The sequence below is a fragment of the Thermobia domestica genome, chromosome 3, assembly GCF_964235325.1.
Source record: "Thermobia domestica chromosome 3, izTheDome1.hap1.1, whole genome shotgun sequence".
In the NCBI taxonomy this organism is placed as follows: Eukaryota; Metazoa; Arthropoda; class Insecta; order Zygentoma; family Lepismatidae; genus Thermobia; species Thermobia domestica.
This window is the reverse complement of record NC_137456.1, coordinates 204,399,336-204,417,427: the sequence shown is the minus strand read 5'-3', so window position 1 is coordinate 204,417,427 and position 18,092 is coordinate 204,399,336. Positions and strand designations below refer to the sequence as shown.

The 18,092-nt window shown below is 37.1% G+C and overlaps 1 protein-coding gene across 1 annotated transcript in view; it reads left to right on the top strand.

The window, feature by feature from the left end:
* Nucleotides 1-7,682: 7,682 nt before the first annotated feature.
* The window catches only part of ATPsynB (ATP synthase subunit b, mitochondrial), a 71,006-nt gene continuing 60,596 nt past the window's right edge, over nucleotides 7,683-18,092 (top strand). Inside the window, exon 1 of the mRNA XM_081752111.1 lies at nucleotides 7,683-7,848. Within this exon, the coding sequence (XP_081608237.1) occupies nucleotides 7,812-7,848 (37 nt within the window). The 5' untranslated portion in view covers nucleotides 7,683-7,811. The remainder of the gene's footprint in view (nucleotides 7,849-18,092) is intronic.

Sequence of the window (18,092 nt, the reverse complement as noted above, 5' to 3'; positions counted from 1 at the left end):
GGTCGCTGAGATGCACAATGATACTTGCAATGCCCTTTAAATTATAATTCATACGCCATTACTACTCCTGAAGGCGGATGGTGACAGGTAAAATTCATTGTAAGTTACCGATATTAGTTTCTAATTAATCGTTTTTCGGGTCCATAAGTTGATTGGTGATAATTTTGGTGCCCTTTTATGTCAAAACTGAAACTATTCTCCCCATGCGAAGAACGGATATTCTGCTAGTTATTTACTAAATCAAACTTAGCATGCGCTAAAATCATTATTCTTCAGAATCTTTGAATATGGCAGCTGTTTTAAAGAAATATATATTTTTTCTGGCGGCGAAAGATTTAATGGAAATTAACGGAAATATCTACAGTCAGGGATGTTCGCACGAGGGAAACATGACCTCAATAGTGTCATTACAATTTTGGGGTGGGGGATTGTTTTAATTTAAAAAAATTAAAATTGCCTCTTTTCACGAAAAGACAAAAAGAAACGTAAAATCCAGTTACCAAGTTAATTATTACATTATTGTACCCAAAAAGGGAAAATGGTTAGCCTATAGCAAATCTAAACATGCGACTTTCAGCGTGCATTGCATGCTATGCCTCACCAAGATATCAAACCGTATGATCTTCAACGGGATACAAAGGGTGGATTTCTTTTTTTAAAAATGCTTCTAGAGATAGAGAGGTCACCGAAATATAAAAATGGTATTTCGAATATCAAATTGCAAGAATACAATTGTTAGCAGGAAATCGAATTGATTCAAGTGTTTTGGTGCAAAGTAATGAACTTGTAAATCATCATAGAGAAGTAATGAAGGTTATTCTTGACTGCTGAAAATACTTAAACGAGGAAATGCTGCTAGCTTTTCGTAAGATAGACTGTATGACGGAAAATTAATGAACAGATTTCGACTCTTTGCAAACCATAACTCAGACGATGTAGTGTATTGTGAAAAGGTCATTAGACTAGACGAAAATATAGGAAGATGGGATACAACCTTTTAAGCTACCGAAACATTTTTGACCTCATAGATGTTATGAGCAAGCTCGTTGTCTCGAACCATGCGAAATGGCGTGGGGTAGTTTCATGTGACAATCGCTGGACAATGGCGTCAGTGGGACATGAGGGCAACCGCCCCCATCCCCACTCTGGATTTAAGATTTTGGGCTCAGTAAGGAAGTTTTAGAAGTCTCTTGATAAGCAAAGTCCAACAAAACAAGCTTGAGGACCTTAAACCGAATAAATACGGAGAACACACAGATAATTAAAACTGTAAAGTTGCTCAAGCCCAATTACCAAATGTTAAGCAGGCTCTTTTTAATCCTTGTGCAAAAAAGTATACAACAGAGCAATATAGGCTTATAGCTCCTTACGGCCAATGGAAATGGATTATAACTGATCAAAATTCGTACTTATTAGGTGTAAGGACTTCCAATTTTTTATGTTGGACTTTGCTCAGCCAAAGGTTTCTATGTCCCCAAAACCTGAAATTCGGGGTAAAGGGCGGATGACCTCTAAACGAACACCCCTCTCTAGCGGCAATTATATAAAATTCTAGATTGCATCTTGCCATGTAGTTTTTCTTTCTTTCATCTCTGATTCGTAGTTATGAAAATTTGACGTCAACCCTCATGTTCGACTTGAGTTTTAGCATACATACGTTCGATTAAAGTTCTACGTCATGAAAAAAAGGAAAGTTTCCTTTTTTTTAAAAAAAAAAAAAGTTATTCTCAAGCGCTTTATAGATTGGCATACATTGCAATTTATAGTTGATTGTAATATTTTGACAACCATAACAAGAGAGATGATTATAGTAAGAAGAGAGAAAAATATAACTGTAAATTATGCTCCTTGGATTAATAATCCTGAAACATACTTTGTATATGCGTGTCAATGTTTCGTAGACTCAGTCATACCGTGTTTGTCACCGAGTATATCTGTTGGCTTGAAAGCTTCGGGGACATGAGTGAAAGTTAGTAACTCTTTCCGTCACTGATATAAAAATATCATGGTGCCGAAAAAAATGATTACGTAACAAACTATCAATATTATATTGTAAGTTAGCCATGCCTTATTGTTAAATATTATTGTTTACTTATTCAGTTATGTATTAATATTTAAATTTAAACATGATAACAGAGGTAGAGCGTTCACCTCTGCTGCATGTGATCCTTGGTTAGATACCCGCCTAAGCCAAGTGAACTATGTGGTGGACAAATAATGTTAGGGTGCGTTTTCTGTGAATTGTCCCACTTCCTCCCAATTGTTTTATTCCTCCATGTCCTACATTTCTCATACCCGTCTCCTTTGACGTAGTCAGCGTAATCGTGGGACACAGTAACCGGGTTTTACTTTAAGAAAAAGATGAAAAAAAGAATGAAAATTCAAAGAAAGGCCAAATAATACAGGTCCGTTTATGTGAATTGAGGCAAAAGTTGGAAACCTCCTTCTTTTTATTCCGCGCCTTTTTTTTTCCACCAACTTCACCAGCACAGCCCTTAATAGTTGACACGTGCCAGTTGACTGGGTTGCATGCAACATGCGGTCACTCAAACGGGAGACACGCCTCTTTGTTTGCTTATACAGTTTCAGAAACCCACAGGCTCGGTTCCTGTCTTCCACGAAACCAGAAAACAAAACTAAATAACATCAACAGACAACTGTCCCGCTGTGAAAACCCATACGTCATTTCTCACTCCCATACGCCAACAGCTCACTCATCCGACCCGACTAGAGCCCTCAAAATTTCTCTCAAAAGCTTTAAATGTGCGTTCATACATTAACGTAAAAGACAAAAGACAGGCAAAATAATTGTTTTATAATTCTAGTCGTTAAATTCTTAGAGTGTCTTGATTTGTTCATACTTTAAGTATATATAAGGTATTCCAATGACAATTAACACAAATTTTCTTTATAAGCAGTTAACGTACGCGCATTTGGCGTGGGAGAACTGGGTTCGATGTCGGCGGAGGCTTCTGTGGTTCGGATTCCACGTTAATCAGTAGATCCACGTCTCATATAGTCTCGCTGCTGAACGGGACGTTAAAATCAACTCAACTCAACTGACATTTTCTTTATTGTTATTGGATTTGACTGTTGGAAATATCAGTAAAAGTGTTTAATCATTATCAATTTGGACACCAGCGACATGCTGAGGTTCTCTCAGCCTTCAAAGTGTACGCGCGAAGATGCATAAATTATCAGAAATGAATTTTATTAAAACGTAGGCCAATCTTTTGACTAGAAATAGGGTAAGTTTGAATAATATGGGCACATTAAAAGCAAAATGAAAAAAAATATTTTATTGATATCAAAAATTAATTTGACAGAAACCTGAAATGTCTTGTCTAAAGTGATTTCAATATTGATTAAGTTACTTTTAAATTCCAAAGCATTACCTTGCATCAAGTTTGTCTATTCTCAGCAAGTTTGTTGCCTCGGTTCCAACAAAGGTATGCGCAGGAAGAGATCATTTAGAACACCAATGTCATACCCAAAGGAGGCGCAAGGGACCCATGATCCCACCCACCTAAACCAATGGAAGGTACTAAACACAGCTTCAATCCATTAATTCATCAAGATAGATATACAGGAAATTTATCAAGTTGGAAATTTATACCTGACTGTACAAGAACTTAGATTCGTAATAGTCTTCTTCACAGCCGAATCAAGGATTTCTTTAAACTAGACCCCAGATACAAGAAGACCCATTGAGACGAATATACAGTCACTTCCATAAAAGCCACATCTGACCTGTAGCGAACCAACTCGAACATTTGATCAGGTTAAATGACCTGAGCCTACTTTACCTACTCTAATGGTGCAATTGGTTTAAATGGGTCGACTCACGGCTTGTTCACCACAGAGCCAAGCTCAGAAGGACCGCTCACATGTCACGTCTACCGAGTTGGCCGGATCGAGCCGATGGCTCACTTGAGCAGAACCGAACCGAGCTAATGACTCATCCCAACAGAGCCGGTTCGAGCCATTGGCTGCTGAGTTGAGCCAGGTCGAACCAGGGGCGGATCCAGGTGGGGGGCGATCGCCCCCCAGAAGAGGAAACTTTATTATTTTATATATATAAACAAAGCCCATCCCAAAGTTTGGAGCCTTTAAAAGTAGCAGTATGACAAACCATCGTCCCCCCAAAAGTAGGTCCTGGATCCGCCCCTCGGTCGGACAGAGCCGATTAATCGCTTCTACCGAGCCAGTGCTAATCCTAACCAAACCGGCTCAAGCTGTTCACTCACTTGCACCGAGCCGAGCCGGTTGACATCACTATCCGGGTTCTTCTTCTAATTGGGCTAAAAAATTCAACCAGAGCTCCTTCGTGGCTAAGCGGGTTCGATTCTCGTCGGGAACTCTTGTGGTTAGGACTCCACGTTAATCAGTAGGTCCCGTGTCATATAGTCTCGCTGCTCAAAGGGACGTTAAAATCAAAATCAACTCAATTCAAAAATTCGACCGTGCAAGTCTCAGCCTAGATGGTAAGAACTACAGTAATTATATATTTATTCGAGTCGAGTTTTAGCTCGACTCGTGCCCGTCCCTAGTTTTCATATTAGTGGTACTTGAAGTTTTATCTGATACAGGCACCATGTCTTGGCGGCCATTTTGAAAACGGTGACTGATATGAAAAATCTTTTGCAACAGTGCTCTTTAGTTTTTAAAAAACTAACGAACGAGATATTACTGGATATATATTTACATTTAAATTTTTAAAGTTGGGCCCTGAGCCCCAATGAAGAGCGACCCTGGGAGGCACAGCGACAATACCATTCGACGTACGGTACCTTATGGGATTTAAATTTTAGTTGGACCCCATATATAGGCCTATATATATATATATATATAACTTATTTAAAGTAAAATTTGTAACAAATAAAGTAACGTCTACATACGAAATATTCGATTCCCGGTGGAAAATATTAACATTTGAACCCACTACAGTGGTTCGAATTCCAAGTTAAATGGTCTCTCTGTATTTTATATAGCTTCGGTGATGAGAAAGGCCTATCTAATCTACCTACTTGAAGATACCTTAGTGAACTTAGATTTAACCGATTACACCAGCCTATCAGCATTCGAAAAATGTTTCCAATAAAATTTACGTATCGAATCATCAATTAAAATGACGGGGTTTGTAAACAGTTTTTCAGTTTCGCCGTACACCTCTAAGGCGGAAGGGAATTTTAGCATAGAGAAATTTCTGCCTGCAAAATATAAATTTTATTTCGTACATTTTTTCGTCTGATGCTTTTTTTTTTTCGAGATATTTTGCAGTATGGAATAACAAAATTCACCCTATGTGTACATTTTCATCCCTCATTTTAATGAACCTACTCCATATTTTAAGTCCTTTAAAAACAAGGTCAGTGGTAGAGCGTTTATCTCTGGTGCAAGGAGTAAATGGTTCGATCACAGATTGCGCCATGTGAGCTTATATAGTGATGGGCAGTGGAAATATTCCCGGTGGAAAGGAATTTAAAAAATGGGAATATTCCCGGGTTTTTCCCTGGCCTATAAATTCCCGGGAAGGAATATATTTCCATTTCTTTACTTCATCTTCCAAATTATAAGAACCGTACGACTAATTACATTATTTTAATATTTTATGATTTACTTCTAGGTTTTAAAGAATTTGAAGGTTAAAAAATTTAAAATTCTTTGACAGTACTTTATATAAGTAATAATATGATTTTTTAAGTTCAATTTCCATTTGCACTAAAAAGTAAAGTAATTGTTTAGTATTGTGGGGCCAAAAATAGCCGAAAGTAGGATGATTTACTGAAGAAATGAGTTGAAAGTAGTGTTCAAGTAGTCAAGAAAGTATCGAACACATTTTTTTTTCTTTTTAGGGCAGTAGGGGATTTGTACAAACCGTAAAGGTAAGTCGAAGTGATTTATGTGAGAAAAGAAGGTGAATTGTTGGTAACGAAGATAGAAAACAACGTGCCCTGCGGGGCTATAATCGGCCTTCACTCGCTAACGCTTGCTCGGCAATGCTCTCTAAATTTAATGCTTGTAACGTAATTTAACGTATGAAACCATGAAACAACAACATTGGAATAGAATATCGCAAAAAACTAGGAGCAAAATTTAGGCAGCCAGAATTCAGGGGGGGGCCTAGACCCCCTGAATACGGGCCTGGAGACAACTGTAATAATATAGCTACTGTGATTTAAAAAAAAACGAACTTTGAAACCATAATATAGTAATAGTAAAACTTAAAGATTTCATTTCATTTTCATTTACAGAATTATTAATATATTAAAATAAGTTTTCTGATTATTTGAAATCAGACGCTTTTCTAAAATGAACATTATGACTATCTATTCCGTATCAATACTATAAATTATTAAGCTTTACAAAAGTAGAGGGAAAAAGGAAACCAATCGAGCATATTTTACAACTAACTTTTTATTTATTTATTTATTTTTTAATCGAAGTCTGTGCAAACCATTGAAACATTTCCAAATTACAAATGAAATTATTATTTATATACAGACAAGGTGACCAGAATTTTCACTTGCGAAAACGGGACGCATACGAATCGGCTACGGGGGGGGGGATATCTGATTTCCAGATTGTATTTTGGGACTCAGCAGTGTTCTCAATTTACAAAATACACAAGTAAGAGTGATAACACACCGTTTCTAACTTTACGTATACCACACAACAAATAATAGTTCCCGATTGCAAATTCTGCCCAACAATTCTTTTAATTAGTTGAACACTCAGAATTCCCACTTGAGCCACGAACACACAACTCCCATTTGAAAATTCAGAAGTTCTAGACTAGACACGGCTGAACCTTGGCAACGAGAGTTGGTACGGAAGAGAGTAGAATTTGCATTGACGATTTATATTTTGAATAATAATTACGGGACACCTAGACCATTTTTATTTAAAAACGGGACATTTAGGCGTCCCGTTCGATAATCAGAAAAAACGGGACAACTGTTGGAAAAAAGGGACTGTCCCGGCTAAAACGGGACGTCTGGTCACCTTGTATACAGAATAAATTAAACAAACGATGGGGCAACTTATGGTTTAATCGAATATGATGGTGGTTGCTACGATTTAGAAGAAAGCAATTTTCTGTTGGCACTGGCATCGAAACTATTTGTGTACAAACAAGAATTTCGCATAAGCATTTACTTGACATATTATTATAGTTTACTAATAATTAAATAATTATATATTCGTGTAGAAGGGGTTCCGGTCGACCTTTGGAAAAAAATCACCTCACATATCTATCTAGTTCAATTGCACATACGCGTATGCTGATGAACTAAATAACTGAATGTGTTCCAAACACTGAAGTAGCAACACTGAAGGCAAAAATTATGGAATAGAGACCATGGCGACATCTCATGAGAAGTAGGTAAACTAGAACTGGGACTGTGTAAGTCTGGCTGAGTCGCGTTATATGTGGATGGTAGCGACATTCAACGGCGTAGCAGATTATTGTTAGGATTAGCGTTGTCTTGACGCAAACCATTTCTGAAAGTGTCCACTTCATTGCACATTCAAATAATTTAGATGGTACTGGCACTCTGCGTCTAGGAGACCCTCTCCCAAGCGGCTTGTTGCTAAAGTAAGGACGATGATTTTGCATGAATGTAATGGCGGTGGGGAAGAAAGAGTAAAATTTTAAAACTCATCTGGCTACTCTGGTCTTTTCAGCCTTCCTTTACTGGTGGGGGTACGGTGCATTTGGGTGGCATAAGTTGTGGAAGGCTTGGAGGAAGGCAGAGGGAGCTGGAATTGGAGTATTATAAAAGGGATAACGTTTACTGGAGAGAAACAAAATGTTGTCCAGAATTGCTGTTCCTGCACTTCGAACAGGTATTGCCAAGAACTTAGTAATAGAATCGTTCTTCATAAGACCTTTCTTTCTACAGACTTGATTTCGGGCTATTTTTATTCCTATCTTTTTTCAGTCTTAAATGGGTATCTGCGATTGTTTTTAAACCTCTGGTGCTGATTAAGAGTAGTCAGTCATAATATATCGTAATTCTACGGTTAAAATCAGTGATTAAACATAAGCAATATAGCTTCAAAAAATAATCATTCAACTATGATAAAGAAGACATGGATTTGATAAACACATAATAAACATTAATATCATACTGGTTTATAATAGCTGATGCTTTATAAGGAACACCGATAATGGTGAAGAAGACAAGACAAACATGAGAGGTGCAGGTGGAGGAGTTATTCACAATGTAGGAAAACAGTATTTCATGTTTGTAACTGAAGAAACAATTACAGCAGTTTTATTAGAGTAGGGTTCAAACTCTGAAAAATGAAAAAAACAGCAAATCCTCAAAATTTCCCATGCTATAGGTCTAAGTGTGAAGTATATCTGTTCGGACCCATCCATGGGAACGAAATATATTATTGTAAACAGAAGTGCTTTATCGCCTGTATTCTGCATATCTTTAGTACATTCACTAATAAGCTTAATGATACGTTGTGGCATAAATAAGAAATTGAAATCGGCATTGATCATTTTATTGTATTTACGAGTAACTGCCAGTTTAAAAGGGTTAAGTTCCAAAATTGGGCGTCCGTTTCCAGCAAAATTTTTAAAATTTACAGGGAAGTTATGGAAATTTTTGATCGTTTGTGTGCTTGATAATATATAAGAGTCTCGAAGAATCTGTTTATTTGTTATATATAAGCGGTTGTAAACATGGGACTATACGGCGAGCGGAGGGAACTACTTGGCGCAAGGTAACAAAACAGTTGCATTGTGAAAATAAAAAAAAAAAAAAATGAGCATTTGTTATCAACATTGCGAATGTACAAGGGCAATGAAGTAACAGTTTTAACATTTGTGAAGCAATACGTTGATAACGAACAAAATCTTTTAAAAGTTTGTGAAGAGCACGGATTAATGAACCTAGAGTAACAAATTGCAGGAAGTGTGCAAAGGAGATAACAGCGAAACAAATGTGGTGAAAGCGGACGCCCAACTTCGGAATAAATACCGTTTAAAATTATCGAAACTGTTAAAAAGTAGTATATTAATCTTACGAAATCTTCAGCAGAAGGGGCCCAGCTATTTTTTTCTAAAAACTTATAACTTTTGTTAGTTTCTGTTCACAGGTTAGTTTGTTAGATAAAGCTAGTTTTGGTTAGGTTCTAAAGCACAGGTCCCTCTTCCCATTTAACTGTAATAAAGACTCAAAACTACGTGCACTGCGGGGCTCTAACCGGCCTTCACTCGCTGACGCTCGCTCGGCAATACTATGTAAATTAAATATTACTTTGGTGCAGAAAGGAACCGATATAGCTACTCATCTATATGGGGGGACCTGTGTTCTGTTGGCAAGGTTCTAGAACACAGTTCCTCCTTCCCATTTAGCTGTAATAAATACAGAAAACTACGTACCCTGCTGGTCTCTAACCCACCTTCACTTGCTAACGCTCGCTCGGCAATACTGTGTGAATTAGATATTAAACTTTGGTACAGAAAGGAACCGATTATTACAGTTTTTACCAAAAGCTAGGAGGACGACTAACTTCGCAATACATGTCCTTTCTTGTCCCACATAAGTAATCTAGAGGTAATTAATATTAACATTTTCATCACGGTTAACTCAGACATCGATTGCCAGTCACCATTATCTACTCACTTCTTTAAATCATTGCTTTTTGCCAGTTTTGGCTTCCCATCTCCAAACGATTATCTAGCACAAGTTTGTTTACTTTTTGCGCAGTCGTTTTTATAGCATACATCAGAAGGTGTATTTATACCTGTAAGGTGAAGTAAATCTATACCCATGAATGCAACTCTTACCCCAAGAAACAATTTCTGAAACATTGGCGAGTTAATTTCATATTAAAATAATTGGTTATAAAATTTGGCTCAAATCTCTCGACGTCTGTCGGAAGCCAATAGTGTACAAGTACTACGTTGTCGGATTTGTCTTGCTTTCATGTATGGGCATAATGCGAAACATTAACGCTCGCCCAACGGCGATGGGTCATTTTTGATCCATGGATGTTTTATTTTAACTTTTTCCCTATTTATTTGTCCTTTTGCCGGTCATCGGCTCAGGTATGCTTATTTTAACACGTACTATACAGTAGCATTTGCATTACCCTTGCATTCTTTATATGTCAGCTACGAATAATTCTGTGTGTCTTGAATGACCCGGTCTTCCCTGTTTACGTAAAGGTTTTTATGTTGTCTTATCTAGCTCACACTGTCCGATTTGTTGCCATTTTTCTCACTCTGCGTAATAATTTCTACTCTTTGCTCATTCCTTTAGTACGTTCAAACATCTTAGCAGTGTTGCCAGGTGGCAAAATATTCTCACAAAACCGAAATTCATACCTGTGGCGGGAATGCGAAATATTTCCTTCCAAATATGTAGGATACGAGATAATTTTATTGAAAATATGTGCCAATGGAAACGCGTTGTACAACTTTTGTATATCTAGGTGTGTTTGTGTGCCTTATTTATTTGTGGGAAACATTGAATCGTATTGAAAAATTTCATGTCTACGGACGGGAAATTTCCCTTAACGAGCTGGTAATACTGCCTGCCAGAGTATATATCAAACATTTTAGTCCAGTTTCACTCTTGCAGACGAATAATGCAGACATTGGAGCGAGTTTTTTTATTTATTTATTTAATCTAAAAGTATCTTGCAGTCTCTATTTTAAAAACATTAGTCTACTAAGTCTTTTTTTTTTTTTCATTAGTCATATTATTTGGATAGTGGCAAACGTACTAGAAAACGACAGTAATAAATAAAAGAAACTAATACTGATGAATAGAAAATGCCATTAATACAAGGTAATAAATATTCAGTATGTATGTGTTTGTGTGAGAGGTTGGAGGGATTTTTGTCTCTCTAGAGGGAGGTTGCCAGGGAGAACCTTCTGTGTTTCTTGCCCTTTTTGTTAACTACAAGGGAATTTGCAACCGGTTTCCATCTCTCTTTATTTAACAGGGTTTTCATCGACCTGGTAAACCGGGAAAGCGAGGGTATTCATCTAACTCAAGTCATTGAATTTGATCATAGTCATAAAACCTTTGAAAGTCAAAGAATTTTAAGTATTGATTTATACTTCTCAAATCCAGTTTCTAAACCTTTATTTCACTACAGCAGACTTTTTTTTTTTATTTATTTTTATAACATCCCGACTTAAAAATAATGTTACGGCTTAACGACTATATAAATGTTCATGCAGAGTCAACCCATAGCAAGAGGAAAATATAGATGCCTTTCTACATTAAATGTAGAATTGAAAATGTATATATCATGATCTGAAAAAGTAAGAGAATTCGTACTTGCAAAATAAGTGGGAATCCTAATTTAATTAGTTGTAAATTGAAGTAATATGAGCTAGGTAGCCTTTCACTTTGTCGCAGTGTAAATCGAGCATAGTCTATTTTAGCCTTCGATTTGAGAATTTTCCCTTTAAGGTGATGCATTCCGTAAGTTCCAATTAACTGATTTATACGAGCAAATAAAATCCATATATCTGGTCTTCATGAGTAAAGAAATGAAGTATACAATGATACACGAGTGTCAAATATAAGTACAGTCAGGGGCAAAAACATCGGACACTCCTTGTATAAGTTATACGGGGAGTGCCCGATTTTTTGTTCTTGACTATACATGTATATATTACCTCAGTGTTACGAAACGACGGCATCCGCGTAATATTATTGACTATTATAGGGTAACAGAAGTGAGGAAATCACTTCGCTTTCAGAATGTTTTGTTACAGACGCCGTTGAATGTTTTAAACGTATAATTTTCGCACGTTTTAAACAATTGAACAGTCTATCCTAAAAGATTAGTAAGGGGCTTACGAAACAATTAGCTTTTTGCCACCCTTAAAATGGCGGATCAATTCGATGTATGCGAGTTCGATACCATCAAATTTCCCTGTCAGCTATTATGAAAACTTTTGAGGAAACATACAATGTTTTGTACATGGAACTGCCTGTAAAATCCTGTCAGATTTTGATAGGTATTATACAGGCGCCTGTTTCGGCGAAAACACATGTAAAGAAAATATTACAGGCACATTGTCTTCAGGTGATATGCATGTCGAAAAAGTATCAAGCTTCTGTTGGAAATTTTGCGCGGAAACACGCGTTGTACAGAGCCTGTGCATTAAAATGAGAACATGCAATGTGCACGTAGTCACTCACATGCAAGTAAATGGAGGGAATATGTGCATGTAAAGTACCTTGAATGGATTGTTAACATTCGCATTACATGTAAATACCATGTATTAGCGTATAGCATGGGAAACGCATGATGTAGAATGTTATTTTACATTTATCATTTGCGTGTACATGCGAAGTGTGTAACTCCCCTACGTGCAGTGTACAGGCAATGTACAGGTGAACGGGAACATGCAACGATTATGATTGCCAATAAATGGATTAAACAGATACGTGTGGTGAACAAGGTGGATTGGAACTAAACATTCACGTTATAGGCATAGGAGACATGTAGTATTCAGGCACAAGTCTCCGATTCGACATTCGCTATGCGAGGTCCTGACACATGTATAATACATGGGATTACAACTAAATACATTGCCGGTATTATCTCCGTGTACGTGTGAACCCGCCTATATGCAATGTGCAGGTAAACTGAAAGTGCAATGATCAAGATTGCCAATAAATGGATTAAACAGGTGCATGCAATGAACAAGGTTGATTGGAGTGAATCATTAATGTTACAGGTGTAGGAAACGTGTAATATTCAGGCACAAAGTCTTCAGTTTGTCATGCACATATGCAAGGTCCTAACACATGTATAGTACTTAATGCGATGTACTTCACGTGTATATTCCTCTAACACGCCCACTAATTCGCTAACTTCTGTATTTCACATGTATTTCTCATGTCAATTGCATTTTTATCAAATGAAAAGCAGCTGTCGTCAGATCTTCATAAGAACGTATATGTCAGCTACATGGAATACGCCGGTTACGTACATGTTTTTCCACTCCCTACCAACATGAATACTACATGTTTCCGTGAAATGAACATGCAATGATCGTGAAAAAATCGATACCTGTCTCATGCGTTTAAAAGTGTTCCATTTTCAGGCGCCTGTAAACCACCTGCAGTCTATCCTAAAAGATTAGTAAGAGGGCTTACGAAACAATTAGCTTTCTGCCACCCTTAAAATGGCGGATCTATTCGATGTATGAGAGCTCGATACCATCAAGATTTCCCTGCCAGGGCATTTCTAGTTCTTGTATTACTTCAGTGGAGTTGTAATAAGTCAGAACATTCTAAAATTGTTCTTTTTTGACAAATTTTGTACGTTCTATTACCATCTTGATAGCCGTTCCGTGCACATTATCTAATGTATAAAAAAAACTCAATCATGCATGTACATTGAACCTGCGTGAGGTGAATCCTACGATATTCAGTGCAGAATTTACATATTAGTGCTTATTGACGTCTAATCCGGTTTTTTTTTTTTTTTTGTGTGTGTGTGTGTGTGTGAGAGAGAGAGAGAGAGAGAGAGTGAGTGAGAGAGATGAATAATGGTTTTTACGTTAGAGGAATTCCAGGAACAAATACGAATAGATGCTATAATAATTTATATATTTGTGGCTGTGTCGCGAACAGTGAAAACACCATGGGAAAGTGTAAATTCAGGAATGATTGACTACACAAGAAAGACAGCAATGGTTACCAAATACCTTGGGCAGGAAAACACAGTGAATATGAAGTGTTTTGTGAACTATGTACGCTCATGTCCAAAATTATTGTCGCATGTTTATAAATATGTTGTTGTAGGAATATAATTTGATAACGAATTCGCCCGGTACTTCTCATAATGTTAATGTTAAAGACATGTATGTGGCAAATTTCACGTCAAAAGAGCAGTAAATAAAAACAATAAAACGAAATAATACTTTCGTGTCCATTTAGCAAAATTTTGTTTCACTCATTCTAATTTTCGTATTTATAATTCTTTTCCTATGAAATTTAGCACAAATATACGTTTCCCGATTATACACATATTATCAGTATTATAAATACCCTACAAAATCATTATCAAATTATATTGTTACAAGAAGACAATTATAGATATGCGACAATCATTTTGGACATGAGTGTACATGTGTTATGAATGTTTTAAACAAAGGATTTCATTCAGTTTATAACAGCATTCTGAAGAAACAAAACATAAAAAACGATGTACTGATATTCTTGGAGGAAACCAGTTAGTCTTAACATGCATACCTGTTTCATCAGGTTCTGATAGTCTTCAGTCATCTCAAACAAGCAATAAGCTTCCAGAGTTTACAACAGAGCACAGCAAATGTGAATCAAATGTGCGTATTTACAGTGTCAGGGACAGTGTTACGGTGGCAGAATTGATATGGACAATGATGAGCATTTGTAGCAATTACTCAGCCTATTTATGTACAGATATCAAAGCTACATTTGAAAGAATGTTTCCAGGAGGATTGCCTGATAGTTTTCCCATTAGCACTAAAAAGATGCACTATTTGATCACTGATGCTCTTGGTGTGTATTTGTAAGAAATGTTGGAAGATACCGGCTCGGTGCCATTCACCATTTCCTATGATGTTACTACAAATGTTGAATACAAGAAGGGGCTCCAAGTTTCCATTACATATTGGTCAGATCTCAGGAACCAGGTAGTTAGAAGACATCTTGAGACTTTCTTCACTGGAAAAGCTGATGCAGTTACTCTCCATAATTTGATAAGCAAGGCAATGAGCAATGCCAATTTGTCTCTAACCAGAATGCAGATGATTGATTCTAATGGCCCTAACGTTAACAAGAAGGTTTTCAAATTGTTTAATGAGGAACTTATCGAACTTCGTCAGAAAGGTTTGGTAAATAATAGCACATGTGCTATTCACATAGTCCACAATGCTTTCCTAAAATAGATTTGGGGAAGATGCAGTGACACTAGTGATTAGTGTTTATAATTACTTCCATGCATGGTCTTCACGTTGGGAAGAGTACGAGACTATTCAACAGGAGCTGAATCTGCCATCGCACAGGTTTCTGAAACACACAACCACCAGTTGGTTATCATATATAGCTGTATGTGAAAGATTACTTGAACAGTAGACTGGTGTACGACGGTACTTCTTGAAGTAAATTCCATCTACCAAAAAAAAAAAAAAAAAAAATGTCGTTTTGGACAAGCAGTCTGTGAGGAAAATTGTAGTTCTACTCAAGAATCCTGGAATGTTAGCTCAGTTGCACTTTACATTGTCTTCTGCCAGGTTACATGTGAAATTTATACGTCGTTTTCAGACTGAAGTTCCGGTGGTTCATATTTTACATGCAGAGTTATTAGAACTATCGCAAGCAGTGTCTAAATGTGCTGCTGTTAATGAAGTGAAGTTAGCGTCATATGATTGGATCAATTGTAGGTTGTTTGAATCCGATAATTTACTGTCTTTAAAACAAATTGTCATTTCAGAGGAAACAAGAAAAGAACTAAACTACCAGAAGTAGATGCTCAACAGTTCTTGAAGAGTGTACAGGCACATTATATTTCAGGTGGTAAACATTTGGCGCAAAATACGGATGTCATTTAGTATCTCCCCCCAAGTCGTTTCATGGTTCTAGAACCGAGTACCTTGTTTTTGTCTAAATTGTGATAAAGGTAGAAGTACAAGGGCCCTGGGGGCTTCTAACTCCCTTCGCTAGCTGTCCCTAGTTCACCTATATTTTGTGGAGTAAGTAACGCACTGTAAATCTTATATGTGCATGATTGGGGGAGACACTAAATATCAGCCCAAAATACAGTGACTCATTCTGTTCATATTAAACGAGCACTAGCATTTCTCAATCCTGAGGCTAGAAAATCACAAAGTAGCTGCAGGTACATCAGAACTTGAGCAAGAGCACTATCTGTAGCCGTGCCGGATAATCAACTTCTTGACGAATGGCAATGTCTGCAGCTTGAGCATGAACCTGCTTGAAGTGAAATTACTTCTTCAGTATTGACAGTTACTGGGCTCTTTTTATGGGACTTAAGAAGGCGGATAGTTCACCAAAATTTCCTCTAGTAAGTAAAGTGATGAAAGTTGCACTCTGCCTGTCCCATGGTAATGCAGATATTGAAAGGAGATTTTCAGTATCAAAAAATGCTGACAGAGGAAAAAGACTCAAATGTCTTGTAGAACAAACAGTATTTTGATTGTGAAAGGTGCCTTAGTTTATGACAACAAGCCTCATCTCGTTCCAATTTCTAAAAGGATAATTATCTTTAGTCAAAATGCTCGTAAGCATTACCAACAGTTTCTGGAGGAGCAGCGACTAGCCCAGGAAAGAAGTAGAAGAGGAAGTGGTTCAAAAGAGAACAAAAACAGGAAAATGCAAGAAGTGCTAAGAAGAACATAGAAGAAATTGAAAGCTAGCTCAGTGGAAGGAAGAGGAAGTATAGTGAGACCAAAGGATCTGCACATTCTCTGCTTGGTGAAGCCACAGATAGACTTCGGAAGGCTCTTAAAAAAGGGGACCTGAAGGAGGCACAAATCGCTCAAGAGAGGTTGGAAGGTTTCATGTCATTGAAAGAAGAGGAATGCAAAGAGCACAAGGACATTCGGGCTCTTCGGAAAAGTGTTGAAAAGAAGAGAAATGCTCTAATTACATCGTTTTTTAATGCACAAAGAACAACTGGAATTTATCCAAGTTCAAAAGTTTATGTATATATATAATGCTCCTGAGATGTCAAATCATAATGATGATGTATCTTTTAAAAGAATTAAATCTTCATCCAGAACCAGAAATAAAAGCTTTGTTCTGTTGGAAGTCTTTACAGTTGAGTTGTCCTTATATATGTTCAAAATTTAACGCCTTGGATCATTTGTGAAGATTGGAAAATAGATAAATTTGTTTTTTATTTCTGGTCTTAACCGGCATCTTGGTAGGGGTAAATCACTATAAATAAGTTACATCTTCTAATTTATGACTGAAAGTTGATTTGTGGTTTCTTATCAGAGGCGGGTTGGTGTACAAAGTCTCCTTTTTTTTGCTTTACTTAGTCTACGAAGTCTCCTTTCGTGCTTCATTTGGTCTACAAAGTAGCTATTTTCAATGCCATTAGACACTCCGATGCCTGATAATGCAAATAAACTGTGTGCGTCTGTTCTCTGTGCGGTAATAATGTCCGAGTAAAAGCTTTTCAAAACTTCAGATGAGATATTTCGTAAACTGACAGCTGAAGCTATCATTGTCTGGGTTTTGGCCATAAATGTTCATTTTACTCCAATCTCACTCACCCTCGCTCGCCCTCGCCTTCGTGCTGGAAGCTTATTTTCACCCTCGCGAGGATGGTTGTCCATCGCCCTCGCCCTTTGTCATTGAGGGCGAGGTTATTTGATGGTGAGGAAGCCCTCGTAAGGATCAGACCCTCAATTTTCCAGCCTATTTGCTGAATTATTTTCTTAACATACTTCCTAAACAAAGAAAACTAAACATACCATTGTATAACTTACTACAGATCACCTAAAATGGAACAAATCATTGACTACTTCACGCTTATTGTTACTATGAATATGTTCAGATAAAATTTGAATAGTTTCCTTTACATCTTTCGGTGCAAACTGCTGTTGCCCATGAGACTAAACGAGACCAGATATAAGGTTTATCATCTCGTTTCATGAATTTTTGGGTCTCGTCTCAACTCAAAATCAACTCAACTCAATACTCTGTGTGTGTCTGTATCTGTCTTTGAGCATATAAAACTTGGTTTTGGATGGAGAAGATTAAAAAAAAAAAAAAAAAAAACACACACACACACACAAACATATCGCACCGAGGCTATACCATCCGGGTGTTCATGGACGTATCGTATCACTTAATATCTATTTTTACAACAGAAGTTGGAAACGTAAAGAAATAAATTAGTACTCAATCAACTTCAGAACATATTGCTTGGTTCCAGAAACTTAATACAAACTATTCATTTAATAATTCAGCGTGAACCTCAATGAAATAAATGAGTGCGAGCCAAACTGAGCCCGAGCGCTAGCCCAGTTGAAAGAAATGAGCCCGAGCCCAAGTAAACGCGAGCCCAGTTGAGAGAAGTGAGCG